This window comes from Dermacentor variabilis, chromosome 11 (genome assembly GCF_050947875.1).
Source record: "Dermacentor variabilis isolate Ectoservices chromosome 11, ASM5094787v1, whole genome shotgun sequence".
In the NCBI taxonomy this organism is placed as follows: Eukaryota; Metazoa; Arthropoda; class Arachnida; order Ixodida; family Ixodidae; genus Dermacentor; species Dermacentor variabilis.
The window spans coordinates 11399095-11414538 of NC_134578.1; the positions used below are offsets into that span (position 1 = coordinate 11399095).

The 15444-nt window shown below is 50.9% G+C and overlaps 2 protein-coding genes across 6 annotated transcripts in view; one reads left to right on the plus strand and one right to left on the minus strand.

The window, feature by feature from the left end:
• Positions 1-3602, plus strand: part of Pu (GTP cyclohydrolase punch) — a 35248-nt gene extending 31646 nt beyond the window's left edge. For all 3 annotated transcript variants that reach the window (XM_075674460.1, XM_075674463.1, XM_075674461.1), the window contains exon 6: positions 3295-3602. In XM_075674460.1, coding sequence (XP_075530575.1) covers positions 3295-3427 — 133 coding nt within the window. In that variant the 3' untranslated portion in view covers positions 3428-3602. The remainder of the gene's footprint in view (positions 1-3294) is intronic.
• LOC142563821 (cold-inducible RNA-binding protein B-like) lies at positions 3449-13648 on the minus strand. 3 transcript variants are annotated; one of them, XM_075674465.1, is made up of 3 exons: positions 13489-13648; positions 5021-5541; positions 3449-3750 (listed from the first exon to the last, which is right to left on the minus strand). In XM_075674465.1, the coding sequence occupies exons 1-3, from the start codon at positions 13489-13491 to the stop codon at positions 3738-3740; spliced, it is 537 nt and encodes a 178-aa protein (XP_075530580.1). In that variant the 5' UTR covers positions 13492-13648; the 3' UTR covers positions 3449-3737. The 3 variants fall into 3 exon arrangements, with proteins under 3 accessions (XP_075530580.1, XP_075530581.1, XP_075530579.1); XM_075674466.1 differs by having other exon boundaries at positions 5054-5562; positions 13489-13647; XM_075674464.1 differs by having other exon boundaries at positions 5021-5562; positions 13489-13647.
• Positions 13649-15444: the final 1796 nt, after the last annotated feature.

Genomic DNA, 15444 nt, shown 5'->3' on the forward strand with positions numbered 1-15444 from the left:
GGGGGGGGGGTGTATGAAGACACCCGGAAATTGTCGATATCCTCGCTTTCCTCGACTACACCCAAAGGGGGGGGGGGGGGGGGTGAGAGAAGACCTATGGGTCCCGGGTGCCAGACGACTTAGCTACGCCACTGCGTGGTCGCCTGTTTTTCAAACCTATTACTTGCCCAGAAGATGGTACGATCATCCAGGAAATGGAGCGGAAAGAGAACTTTCAAAGAATCAGTTTTCTGAGCAAATGTACTCATGGACGAATACAGAACACCAATGAGTCGCTCAAACAACTCATTTGGTGCCGCTGCCCCAAGAAAACTTCGTCAGTGCTTACACATTGAAGACGGCAACTAACAATGCTGGAGCCTACTGCAATGACGGTAATTCTGCACGAAAAGCTGTTCTGGAGGCCCTTGGAATCGTTCCAGGTCTGTTTTGTAATATTGCCCTCGACAGGATGGACAAAGAGCGTGTTGACAGGGCAGAATTCTACGACTGCCGAGAGCAAGGACGACGAACAAAAAGGAACAATAAGGGATTTGGAGACGTCAGGAAAGTCAGCAGCGATATATATTCTCCTGGAGCATTTTGAGCACCCATAAGCTATATTCGAACACAAACCTTCAATTTTTTTTCTCAAATTGCACGTTTTTATGAATTAGTCAAATTCGGTGCATCTTTTCTCGGAAAGTATTCATTCTATTCCAGTGAAGCTTCGTACACATGTACAACCAGCCATAAATATCTCGAACTAGAAAAAACTCTTGACGATACGAATGGCAACAGTGGGAAAATTTGCACTGCAAGAAACCCCTCTTGTGGCTTTGTGCAAGGCGACATTCTTTAACGCAATATTTCGCAACTAGCAGCTGTTATCGCGTCACCATTTCCCGTATACTACAAAGTATTGCAGATTCACAAGATTTAAAACGACGAACTTTTGAAAGCAGTGCAGAAACAAACTGTGCAATGGACGCTGTTTTCGAGTACGAAGTGGCAGCCTACACAACCCGGTTTTAGTTCATGCAGCTTTTTTTCAAAAACGACGTATTGTTAAACCATTTATTTAGCGTTCTTGGAAAGTATGCCATACAGGGGCGAGAATGCGCAAGTATCTAGCGTTCGTCATCGGTCAACAGGGCGGGGCGGGTGCGCAAATTGCATACCGCCTGCTCAGCGACGTAGGAGCCAAAGGTAATAACTTTCGCAAAGCGTAACTTATCAAAAGGATGAAACCAGCATTTACACCGCGGAGGAAGGAAACTAAGGAGAGGCCCTGACGTCACTCTAAGAAGCTAAAGTGAAGCCGGCAGTTGGTGTTGCTCCGCCTATCGGGCCAGCTCTCTTCCCTTGTTTACATTTCTCGCGAAACCACACCGCGCTGCGCGCAACCATGCTGCTCGGACCCGCGCGCTCCGCAGCAATACTAAGCAATCGTTAGCACGTTAGCAAGATTTCGCGAAAAGGGGCAAAATTTCCCGCGGATATACCTTCGTCCATAGCCATTGCCGTGGCGCGGTACATTGCGTACAGCGTTGCATGCGCGTGCATTCCACGAACTTTAGCTCCTCCCGTCTCACCTGGCCACTGCAACCCCCGGGGAGAGCACGGTCCAGATAACGCAGCGCAACAAAACACGAACACCAACGCAAACCTGCGCGCACGGCGCCTTTACCGCGGTACGAAACTTACGCAGCAACACGTGCGAGCGCACAGAAACAAATAAAAAAAGCCGCCATTGTGGCCCGAAAGGCGTGGCCGCTACGGCAAATAATTAAAAAATCGGCAAAAAAAGACCGTATGTCAATTCCTCCACACTTTTCTCCAAGCGCGCGAAGGGGGATGGCCTCTGCTCAGTTTCCTTCCTCCATGATTTACACACTTCATAAAAGTTTACGGTTAAGACCAAAGTTTATGCGGCGCAATAGCCAGCCGCTCCAACTAGCGCCACCGTATAGCCGCCTGCACGTTTTCTTTATGGAAGTGCCCCTGCCGTTCCCGATTACAAAGCACTGTCGCTATGCGCCTACAGACTATTGTTCAATTCTCCATAATAGTCTGGAAATACGAACTTCGTAACGGGAGGTGAACAGGCTTCTTACGCAGGATCGGCTAAACTGAGTTACTTCTGCATTCCTTCACATTGCACGTTGACCACGCTTTCTCGCTGTCCTGCGCGCACTAGGCTTCAAGTCGCCTAAGACGCGCCAGCTGAACCCAACCACAGACTTCTATTTCACATGCGCAACCGGTCTCGCTGGCTCGTAAGGCGCACGACACATGCACTGAATTCATACCTTTCGAGTTTGGTTTCCTGCATCCTTGGAGGCAATCGTCGTCCCACGGAGCGCATGTGCGTCTCACCAGGCTTAGCACGTACCTTCAGTTTGTTTTCGGACGACAGCCGCGCTAAATGCCTTCCGAGCTTACCGGGCCTAGCAACCGGGCTTAGACCGTATGCAAGCACAGTGAACATGGCTCGTGCCGCCCTCGCGGATGCTACAGGCGACGAGTCGCTACGTTCACATGCGGCGAGGTTGCAAGTCAATTCGAAAGTGGCCATCAACGCCAGCTAGGAAATGCTGACCGACCGTTAACCATGCGAAACTTGTACGTACGAAGCCCAGTAAAAATCCTCCGGCAGCCAACAGACTGTGTTCAAAACTCGGCGTTTTCAGATATCCACGTCCGCTCTTGCTCTTTACGTTCCCCCCGAGCGCAACTCTTCCTGAACCAAGTACTTACCCGACCGCTTTGTTGGCATGCCCTTTGAAAGATGGCGACAGCAACTGTTTAAACTAATCGGGCTTCGTAACTGTCTAGCATTTTGGTCCCCATTCCTAGTCTCCCCCTCTTCATTAAAACTAGCCTCGGTACACCAAACTCTGCTCCTCGGCCGCTGCCCGGTTTATTTAAACTGTCGCCCAATCGGCTTTGAATGCCAGCCTCTCCGAAGATGCACGTTTCCTGCAGGTCTTGCCTGATGAATATCTTGACATTCCACGGCGTTGTCCAAGTCGCTTCTGGATTCTTGCTGCCGCATTCATACACAACTCGTCCCGTTGCAAATATTTGTATTCGTTCCCTGGCAGCCAACTCTGTCCACAAACACTGCGAGGCGTCACATTGCTGCTGCAGCCTTAGTTACAATTCAGATTCCTGCACTCTAATACACGAATTTGGGCATTCCAACCCCGACTACGCCCGAGCTACGTTTCTTGCACGCATTCTCGGAGCTATGCTAAACGCTTTCCCGGCTCAGAGGGAGGCCCAACCTGAAGTCTTCTCTCAACTTCGCAGGCACATGTGCATGGTGATGCGTGGCGTGCAGAAAGTGTCGAGCAAGACCATCACGAGCTGCATGCTGGGCGTGTTCCGGGAGGACCCCAAGACGCGCGAGGAGTTCCTCAAGCTCGTGCTAGGAGGCCAGTGAATGCGAGACCAAGTCAACGGGTGGCGGGAGGGCCCGAGGTCACCACCCCGAGTGAAGAAAAATGTGTTTTTGGCTTTTATTGTCGTGACGCCGTGTGGCGAGCCCGTCATACCCATAGACGGGCTCCACAAAAAAAAATTGAAAAAAATAAAATAAAACGCTGTTTGTGAGAGCACTCGCGTAGCACAAGCACTCTCGCTCTCTCTAGGCCGGCCAATTCAGCGGCGGCCACACAGGAAGGGACGGCCGTGCGAAGTAGTAGAAGATGCGAGTCGACCCGGGCCGGCCGAGTGTCGACTGCGTCAGCGCCTCAATTGTAGCCGCTGCAGAGTGGAGAGAGAAGGCACCGTTGTGACGCAAAGATCGTGGCGTTGCCGGCGACGCCGGGTTTTAGGGCGAAGAAAACGTCTGATCATGCATACAGGCCACCCCACTTTTGTGCCCCCATCCCCCCCATTTTTTCTTTTGCGAGCAGAGTTCGTTCACAGCGGAGTCTGGTGGTGGCGCCGCCCCTGACCTGAACGTGGAAGCATGGACGACCACTGCTTTCCAAACGACAATGTTACAGCTAAAGGTGCTGCAGAGTGGTAGTACAAGCGAATGCGTCGGTTACCATAAGCTCGGCTCTAGCAATTAATGATCGCGCAGTTTCACGTACCGAAAGTTTACTGAACGCTACACACTGGCTACTCATTTTATTGCATCCGGTCTGTAACTCGACATTGCAATGAAGGGCTGCGAATCGAATCAATTTACGACCAGTCTGCACGCTAACGCACACCGGGATCTCAGTACGAGTTTTTTTTTTTCGTCCCCATCGTAATGCGACCGCCGCGGCCGAAGCTCGGGATGCGGTGGTGGCCGACAAAATGGCGTCGGTGTGTCACGTTCTTCCAAGGACAGTCGCTTGCTCCTGGACCAAGGCTATGATGTCTCGGAACCACAGAGGTGACGATGACGTTTGGACCGGGTCTACTGGTTGCTGACCCCGCCAGGGGCTTCGTTGGCGTTAAGCACGAAGAAAGTTCGTCTGGCACTCGGCGAGTGTCGCCATTAGGGCTGACCGATAAAGCGAGCGTATAGAAGGCGAGGCGGGTAGATCGTAAGCCCCTGGGTAACACAATGCCGCTGAGAGCAACTCGGGCTTCGGCGCTGTTAAGGCGGGCAACTTGTGTACTGAGCGTTCGCGGCACAGTTCACTCGGCCAGTGGCGATTCTCGGGGTCGCCGGAGGAATGGTCTAGACGAATCGGACGGTTCATCCGCCCCCGTCTTGTTAACACTGGCGCGCAGGCACCACGCCGTCGCGAACGCTCGGGTACAGTTCGCGATGGTTCTGGACCGCGGTGCCTAAGTTGAGGTAAGGAAGGTCCTAGACGACGGTGTTAAGACGCCTAGAAAGGGGGCCTGACCGGCCTCAGATTACCGTTACCACCCTAGCGAGCCCTCGGATAGCCTCGTCTAGCCCGCGGTCGGGCTTTTTTACGGCTGTTCTGTTTCTAGAAGTTCTAGAAGGGGCAGTTCATCCGCCTTTTAAGACTGGCGCGCGCTGCACACACCTCCGCGCGATCAGATCCCTCCTCGAACAGAATACCTCTGTGCTCCCAAGGGAGATCGGCTACGGTACCGCGGGCTGGAGCCGGTGCCATAGTCCTGGCAGCCATCGTCGCCGGCACCACCGTAGCGGTCGTCGTGGCCCCACGAGTCGTAGCCCGGTCCGCGCCTGCCGCCACCACCGCCGCCGCCGTAGCCTCCGCCTCCGCGTGGTGGGCCGGACCGGTAGCCTCCGCCGCCGCCGCCTGGGGACGGGCGCGGGGGTCCACCCCGGTATCCGCCGCCACCTCCTCCTCCGCCTCCACGGGGTCCTCCGCGGAATCCTCGCGATCCGCCCCGCTCGCGGGAGTACTCCACGCGCAGCCTGGACCCGTTGAGGACGACGCCGTTCATGTTGCGGATGGCCTCGTCCGCGTCCCGGTCGTCGTCGAACTCGAGGAAGGCGAAGCCCGGAGGGTTTTGCGCCACCCAGACCTGGTTGAGCCGGCCGTACTTGCCGAACTCGCGCTCCAGGTCATCCTTGGCCATGTTGTCGCCCAGGCCACCAACGAAGATGCGTGTCTGCGGCTTCCGCTCGTAAGACTACAAGGTGCAAGAGCAAGCAGAACAAAGGGAGCCTAGAGACTCGATTTCTATCGCAAACACATGGAGCCAATATCTAATGAGGCCAGGGAAATCATAGGGCAAAGACAAACGCAGAAATGTTTCTGTGTTTCAGTTAAAATGAAAAGTTATTCACAGACGCTTTCCCAAGCTTCATTGTCTGTTGGGTCCATGTATATAAATGAGGTGACACACACATGGCTCGCAGGAAACGCTTCTAATTGTCAGATGGCGCTAAGGCTACAGGTGACGACAAAAAATTACCGTTCATGGCATATTTCTTTGCTTTTCTATGGTTTTATGTGCTAAAATCATCTGATCATGAGGCACGCCGTAGTGGGGGACTCCGGATTAATTTTGACCACCTGATGATCAACGTGCCCCCAATGCACGGGACACGGGCGTTGCAAATTACTAGTTGCAAACAACACCACGCCTGAAGGGGTCTCGCATTTCCTCCGCAACCTAGGGACTAATGACAGTTTTAGTATTGCGTACGCTAAAAAAATAGCGGGTCGTCACTGCACATGCGCTGAGCGCTAAACGAAACAGCGGGTATAGCGGGTGTACGCAATGCAAACGAGTTAGCGTGGTTTGCGGAAAACATGGCGGCGGTCCCGGCTACCCGCTTCGAATTGAATTTAGCGTTGCTTTTGTAAAATGCACTTCGTTCGCAGCAAATAGTAAACTGCTTTCGCTTAATCGCAGGCAGCTTCGACGAGAGTACAGATAACCTAGTGGTATTTTCGAGATCGCTTCTCGTTTCGAACGAGTCGAAGCCTAACGAAAGATGGATGGATGGATGATTGAGGCTCAACCCTTTCAATCGGGCGGCGGCGGCGCGCGCCACCTAGCCTTTAATGGTTCTATATGCATGTATACCTATGTATTTACTCCTTTACTTTTGCGTTGATATTATCCACCAATCAGATAGTCTCTGTTTAGTTATTTCTACCTGTTCAAAGTCTATTCTACTTTCACTGTCTTTAAAACCCAAAGCTTTGAATAGTTCCCAGTTTGATTCAACTGCAGGGTGAAGCTGTTTACAAGCAAGTATCAGGTGTTCAGCCGTTTCCTCCTCCTCTCCACACGCCTCGCACACCAAATCATCTGGTATCTGGCTCGGTACGTTTTAGTCCGCAGTACACCTGTCCTGGCTTCAAACAATGAGCTTCCCTTAGAGTTATCGTAAATATTTTCTTTGGCTATTTCTTGCTTAAACGTCCTGTATGTCTCCAATGCCGATTTGGTTTGCATCTCTGTACTCCACATACCCCGCTGTCTCCTTAACCTTTTTCTTGACAGATGATTCCTTACTTGTCCTCCCGCTACTGCCCAAGTATTTGCTTGTCAATTTCCTAGTTCGCTTCCTCCACCTCGTGTCAACATTCCTCGTGCATAAGTAACTGAAAACCTTCCTAGCCCACCGAATTTCACCCGTTTTTCTCAATCGCTCCTCAAATGCTATCTTGCTATTAGCCTCTCTGCCCTCGAAAGAAGACCATCCCAAATCCCCCTGCACTCCAAGATTTGGTGTCTTGCCATGTGCTCCCAGAGCGAGCCTACCCACACCACGTTGCCTAATTTCCAACTGTTGCCGGGTCTCTGTTCCAATACATAGAACTGCATTGGCAAAAGTCAGGCCTGGTACCATTACCCCCTTCCATATCCCTCGTACTACCTCGTACCTATTGTAGTTCCACAGTGCCCTACTCTTCATAATCGCTGCACTTCTGTTACCTTTAGTCGTCAGATATTTTTCGTACTCTGTCAGATACTCAATGCCATTATTTATCCACACCCCAAGGTACTTGTATTTATCGACTATCTCCAGCGTGGCCTCCTGTATCTTATGCTCGCCGCAAATGTCATTAAAAATCATGACTGCTGATTTTTCTTTGCTAAACTTCAAGCCTAATCCGTCTCCTTCTGTACCACATATGTCCATTAATTCCTGCAGATCTTCTGCATTGTCAGCCATTAATACAATATCATCCGTGTACATCAGCCCAGGTAATGACTGTTCAATCAATTTTCCTTGTTTGAAAAATGATAGGTTGAAGCCGAGTCCGCTTTGCTGTATTCGAGATGAAATTCGAGAAGAATTTCGAGATGTCAGCGCCACCTATCGCTCAGTCGGGAAATAGCTGCAACGACGACATATGGCCTCTGAGATCCAAAGATCTCTGGTCAACTAAAACAAACGTGAGCTGCTTAGCTACGCTACACTACAGCGTATAGCGTACGCTAAACTAAAACGGTCTAATATCTAGTATCTCCTGCGACATACACGGCCTCATATGCTGGTGTGCCGCCGGTCCCGGAGGCCATGCTCCGGCGGGTATCACTGTGTGCTTTGGTTCCCAAGTCAACAAGATGGCGCCATTGAAGGCTGAAGTCAGATAGACAAAAGGCTAGGCGGTGACGTAAAACCTGATTAAATCAAACAGGCTAGGGGTCTATTACCCGTTTCAATAAGGATGCCAATAAAAATAAAAACTGAGAGCACTGGCCCGATTGTTTTAGCGAAATCCTACAAAATCGGCCAAGCTACACTTTTTCCAATGCACCGTTACTAAATTCTTTCTAGCACGAATAGCTGGTCTCCAAAAACACGGTGGCCATGTTTTTGTTTCTACAATTGCTTCTGGCGCATAGTCGGCAAGGACATTATGTTGCCAGTAAGATCCGCTGTTACTCCGAGAAGCGGTCGCAGGATGGACACCATTTATAACGAACGGGAGATATTACGTCGTACTACATGGCCTTCAAGATCCCACCAGCGCACCTAGGGTGACATCTCGAAGAGGAAGTATGACGTAATATGTTCCTTTCCCGTTGGCGGCGGTACTCCTGCCTTGAGGTCATTGTCCTCGCTTACAACATAGTTAGCGAGTGACATCTTCACTCGAGCATTAATCTGACTCAACCCAGGCTGAACAGTTTAGCGCAAACCTAGCAGTAATTATTAATGGTAATGTAGCATTTAAGTTGATCCAATGTATGCCTTTACTGCAGTTCATATTTTCATTGGCATTTATTCACACTAAGAAACACTATATCAGTCGAGACTGATACTCCTTTAAAACTATTTGAGCTTATTAGGAGGTAATAGTTTATTAGAACATTAAAGTTGGAATTCCTATGCTTTGTTTTATTTCGCACTGAAACTCCAGAAGCGGTGCGCCAATGAAGTCACGGTGTTAAAATCATTTTCCTATTTGGGCCGCTGTGATGTAGTGAAAATTTCAAAACGTGCAAAGTTCAGTCTGTGGCTCCTCCAATACACAATGCGGTTTATCCATGGAGGAAGAAGAAACAGACAGCATTACGTCCCACAGCCAGCCTTGGCGAGCGAATTCTTCGTAAAGCCATTCCCCTCGCTTTCTGACGCGCAGTATCGGCCCAGCACGTGACATGCGAGACGCAGCGTATTGGCTGAAAACCATTTCGGTCCCAGGCAGTTTTCAATCGATGCGCGCTTGTTCGCTGCGCTGCCGCAGCCCTCTGCCCGCGGCGCGGGATGATGAAATGAGGCTGGGCCTTTTGCGTAGGGCGGGCAAATCAACTATGTCCTAGCCAAATAAAACAGGCACGAAAAAAAAAAACATTCCGCGTACGCACTACACTCCTAGTCCGCCGTTAGTATGAGCGTCCTCACAGTTCCACCACGTAGTAGAACCGCTGCGTCGCGCGTCACCACTGTTCCAAGCCTCGTTCCGGCGATGCGAACCGCTAAACCGTGCGGCGCGCGCTCTGACTGACGTGTCATTACACGCTGGGCCTATGCGTTCTCGCTTCAATCGCGTTGCTTGCAAATTTTTTTTCCCCCTCGGTGATCCTCATTACCGACAAGAAAATTACCCAGAACTGACCAGACGCCGTCAACGATGACGTCATTGCGATGTGACGCCACCTGTCTCAAACCTGCATAATTTCTTGTTTACCAGGCCTCTTCCCACTGTAAGAGTGCCTTTCAGGGCATTGCAGAACTTTAGCTCGTCCGTAAACGTACTGGCGTTCGCAGATTAGCGGTGATCACTTATTTATTGGCATCCCCTTTGAAACGGGGTGATGACCTGGCCGAGTTACTCTACACACGCTTTTATGCTAGCATTTTTGTATAAATTTCCCTTTTCTTTCATCGAAACGATGGCTTCTACCGCTAGCTATGCTGCAATGGATTTCGTCATATCAATTTCTTCAGTTTGTTTTCTTCTACAACGCCGTCTCTGGCCCATCTCGACTGCTGAGCGGTTCACGCTCCCGGGGACGTGCACGCAAGCGACACCTCGTGACTCTCAGCTTTTCACTACAGCAACGCCAACAGGCAACCAAGCCAAGGAAAGCGTAGGGGGTAAATATGCCGCGGTTGAAATGTGCAGAAGCGAAAACGAGTGGACGAAAACGCGAGTTTCCGCCCACGGGAGCCGAACACACAACATTCGCATTACGCGTGCCTTGTTACTACTAATTCTGCTACTACAGCCGCTATCATGGGTGATTATGTGAACTAGAAGAAGTTCTAGCCCTGAAAGTGTTAGACGCGCGCGCTATGAGTGGCGCTGACTAACCTAACGCACCCAGGGCTAGATCTAGAACACGCAAAAGATATTGACCGCATTGAGAGTCGTAGCACAAATGGTGGTGCAATGCACGCCCAATTCGAAGGTTGTGGGTTCGGCTGCAACCGACGGCAGGTAATGTTTTCGTCCACTCATGTTCCCTTTTCTTAATTATTTTCTACATTTCAACTTCAACCACAGCTAATTACCGCTATGTTTTCCTCGACTTCACCATAAGCCTGTGGGCTTTAAATGGTAGTGATTAACAAAAATCGGGTCCGTCCTGCTCTCCCCTTCCAGACAAAGTTAGCAGTGTAGTGACTACACCACATCTACGTAACTGCAGGAGTAATGCGTTGGTAACGATATAAACGTACACCTATCAAGATTTTCCGTCTACAGAAAACGCACGAAATAAAATATTAAAACAATTTGTAGTTGAACAAGGCGCCACGAGACGTCGCTACCAACTTTGCTACCGTTATGCTACCAAGTACAAGCCGCTTTGTGCAGGGGGGTGGCGAGCGGGAGACGGCGGATCACTCGATCCTTCGTCGGGCAAAGATGTCTCCCCCCTCCAAAAGAGGGCACCACCATGCCGCAAGCCCCGGACGCGGAGCGCAGTCGCTGCTTCGGAGGCGCAGACACCACAAAAGCTCGCCTTAAACTATGCTCGACGGCCAGAAACAGTTGCCAACGGTGCCGGTGTTCTTATCTGGCTAGGACACCAATGTTGAGCCACCCGTGACAGAGCTCAGTGGCCACAAACTCATCAGCATCATGCCATCCACAGCACCCCGGCAAATCGCTAAATACGAGGTTTCCGGACAAGCTAAAAGCTAATGCCGAATAATAAACACAGCTGAACAATTTCTCAATTTAGTTTTACCTTAAGATGGGCCTGAGCTGATTCGTACAACAGAGGCGCACAAGATCAGAAATTACCATGCTACAGGGAGACTCAACCGAGCAAGCGTAGAAACTGGGTTCAAGATCATCCGGCCCACTAAATGCGCGTGTGACTGCACTGCTTGTTTTTGCTCCGGGAGTGTTGTTCGAGGGGGAGGCAAATGGCCGATAAACCGATAAGTCGGTGCAAACCGCGGTGTCGGCCTACTTCTGTATCTTGACAATTCGCAAAAAAGACAATCGGGCTAATATCGCCACGAGCATCTAAACGCGGCTAACTAAATGTTTACCGAAGCACTACTGGCATCTCTTCGCGGCACGTTCACATCAACGAGGCGAAAATAGGCGGCGTAGGGGACGACACACACATCTGCGTATTTTTGCGCCGTTGTAAAGAAAGTACCGCGAACCGGTACAAAACACGCCCTGCAAGCAACAAGCTATTTTGAACCGCCGACACCGGCTGAGCGGAGAATGCTCTGCAAAAAGCATACTAGTAGAGACAAAAAAAAGGATAGCGTGATTTTCGAAAGCAACGGTCATTAACTGTTATAAGTCTTTTGCCATGGCGTACGGCTTAATAGCCGCCCAACGTTAAGCTTTGGAAAAACAGCGCAGCTGCTTCGAATAGGTTTAACTACGCAGCATGGCTGAAGCTGCAGTGACCGCATTCCGCACACGGAATGTTACAGCAAACAAACGCGTCTTATATGGTGACGTGCGCCCTGCATATTAAGCACGTCGAAGCAAACGACTTTCCTTCTACGCGTTACAGATCGTGCCAGGTGCAGACTACCCGTACTTTATAATGTATCTGACGCCCAAACGTCGAAAAAAAAATTCCGCGTCAAATTCAAGAAACCGGCCATGAGTGAAACAAGTTTACTCGGGCTTCCCTACAGCTATGGAGCAAGGCAGAGGGCAAGAAAAAATATTTTAAGGGAGTCAGCATAACATCTGCAAGTTTACATCGAACATGTGAGGCCTAAGGGAAAGCCCACACGTGAGCCACCTGTCATAACATATAGCAGCGGTGCACACCAATGCACGCAATTAAGACAATCGAAGCATCTTGCAAAGTTCTACGTTTTAAGCCCGATATTCTTTATCCTATTTAAGCGAAATCGACGGGCAATCATGTACCCAAAAGGTACTATTGAACACCAAAAGCCGGAAATTATCTCCTTGCGCGGTACAAATTTCGCACTAGCTGCCTCTACCACTATGTTCTGAATTCTGCCGAGTCACGACCAACTTGCACCGCCTGCGATAGGGGCAAAAGCACTTAAGCACCTCACCACGAGGCGCTAGGAAAGGGTAGCAAAAATAATGTATTGCTTCGAATTTAAGCTACAGGTGCGTCGGAACAGCTTTTGTCTAAATTCCTGTTCCGATTCCTTAGCACACCGCATTTCACAATATGGTGCGATGCGCGGTCAGACGACGCATCCATAATTACTAGAGAGCCAGCTGCGGATGTTTGTGCAAGGCGCGTAAACAAAGCGCCTGCAGGTTGACGTATCACATGCGTAGAAAGCAAGGAGCTATCGGCTATAACCACCGCAGTACGAACCGCTGGCGTGGCAAAAGCCAAAGTGCGCGCTACGTATTACACACTACACACAAGTTCCGAAGCGCAAATGCTAAGCCACGCGAGGCGGACGCCGGTCGATCCCTCCAGGCGATGACAAAGGAAAAACACGAGGCCCCTCAATGCACGTGAACAGGTGCAAGTCCATTGTGCTTTGAGAACAAAGTACAACCGCGTGTGTCACTAAGACGCGAAGGCTACGTGTAACGACGCTGCCGGCGTCGCTCGATATTTCTCTTCGTTTTACAGTTGGCGGCAAGCGCAGGAGCGTCGGAATTTGAGTGGGTCGCGCCTTTCCCGCCCTTCCAACGCGGCGGAGGGCCGCAGTGCGGGCGCATTCGCAAAATAGCGAGGAAAACACTCCGGCAGTCCGCAATGCAACGCGCCGCTTTTTAAGCGAAGCACCGAAGGATAATTTCGGAAGGCCACACGCTTAGTGGGTGCAGCTCGAGGGATAAACAACTGAAACACAGACAAGGGCCTATTTCCAAGTCAAGCTGTCCGACAGTTTTTAGACACGAACGCCTATTACAGAACGGAGCCGCGAAATAAACAACCTCGAAAACGCCGGCGAGTCGCGAGCGCGTTTGACACGGAGCGACGCCGGCCAAAATAGCGCGTCTGGGCAGTACAATGCTCGCCGCGTGAGTTGATAGTCCTAGGGAGGCGGCGGGAGAAGCGCCCACGAACGACGCAGCAGCCGCCGGCGCGGGAAAGAAAGAAAAATGCCGGGGCGGGTGGTTGAACGCGGCGGCAGCAACGCTCGGCACATTTCACGGCAGTGAACTTAGGTTTTCTACCTCGGGAATAGCTAGGATTGAGATGCCGATCCACACTTACCATGACTGTATCGGGGACGGCGTCGGCGTCCGATGCGAAGCGATCAATACGAAGCCGGCACAGTAAACAGCACCCGTCAGGCCGCCGTTGTCGGTCGATATCAGTGAGCGTTGGGCAAGCGGCGAGGGAGGAGGCCGCCGTCCGGGGTTCACAAATCCTTCAGCACGGCTCGCCACGGCGCAGGGGGGAGCCAGTCATGGGTGGAGAGGAGGAGGAGCAGCTTCTGCTGGCTGGAGGCGTTGGCCGCCGCCGGATGGCGACGGATTCCTCCGGCACCGCCGCCGCCGCGCGCGGCGCGCGCATAGCCAGCGACGCGCGCGCACCGCTGACGTTTTTTGCGGTGCGTCGTTTTGGGCGAGGTATGATAGCCGTGCGGAGAAGCTTGCCGCTGGGTTCAAGGCCGTGTTGGACAGACTGCAGCCCTCATCAGGGCTCACTTTTGAGAGCAAGGGAAAAGGAGCCCCACTTGACGGGAAAGTTTACTGCGCAAGAGCGCACAGGCTCAATGTATTGTATTGTCGTCCTGTATATATGTCTTGTTTCTCTGTGCTTTTGTGCAGTAGTCTTTCCTCTCAAATATGAAGTCAGCATGCAGTCAAAAATTTTTGGGTGAAGGGAAGACCTCGTCCCCTACGCACCCACGTACGTCATAAGCGAGCGACCATTTCCGCTTCTTATAAACGAATTTCTCCTTGCTGTTAGTAAAGCTATGTCTCCAGTCGCTTGCTGTGCTTTCGTTGTTTTGAGGGTAATAGGAGGGGGTGGTTCAATATTGCGGTGCAGTCTAGCACAATGTTTAATATTCGTACCATCAGGTGCGGCCCCAACAGCGTGGCAGCTGGGTGTAAGCATGACGTCTGATGAGTGTGCAGGTGCATCTCTGACGCAACAACAGTGCGCGCGTAACGTTTCGAAACATTTAAATTAATTACCACCAAATGCACGAAACAAGACGTGGAATTTACGTTCTGACGATGCGTGCCAGTGTGTATTAAAAATTTGGCATCTTTTATTCACCCAAATTAATCCTTCCTATTTAAAACAAATCTTGTCTCTTCTTTTTCTTGCCTCATCGCAATACCGTCCTGACTTCAGCTACGGAGGCGCGCGAACATGGAATCCTGGTGTTCGTCTATATACAAATCCGCCACTTCATATATATATATATATATATATATATATATATATATATATATATATATATATCGGTTGCAGCGGCAACACAGAACAGGAGGCGAGCCAAGTGACATCTTTCTCATGAAGGGCACGCGTTATCTAAGAGTCCAGTCACGTGCAGTGGCAAATGTATGAGTGTACTGTAGTGAAGGACAACTTTCTGTGACAATGAAGGGAAAGCTACGGGAGTTTGCCTGCTGCACATGTGTTACCCCACCTAGTGCTTTTGGTTGCTCGGAACAGACGCTGAATCGACGCAGCTTCCACGTGCGACGGTTTCGCGTTTCCCTAGACGCGGAATGGAAAATCCGCAAAAAAATAAACCTTTACACACAGTGGTGTGTTCTGTCTTGTTTAACTGTTCCTAGTAAGGTGTTTGTCTTCCCCAGCTTAAATAAAAACGCGGGACTCTTTTCGGAAGCGCTGTCACTTGTGCGCGCTTTGCCTGCGTAGCTTCCCTTTCATTGCCACAGAAAGTTCTCCGCGATGGGGGAGTGGGTCCAGTGGGCGCGTTGGGTTACGAGGGTCAACGTTACTAGATTGAGGGTGACGCAAGAGCGCTTAAATTGCGGCGGCGCTGCCATCATCTTATCCTGAAGCTGTCGGCAACGTTGGCTGTGGGTACCACTTCGGCAGCGCCCATTGGCTGAGACGAGCTCAAGGGCTAGGTTGCTGTTGTCTGCTCGGCGCACCGTCGTTTTAGATGGCTTGCATCGTTTCCGTCGGGCTTTCTCCATTTTACTGGCTACAAGTGGATGGTGAATATAATCGCCGTTCCCG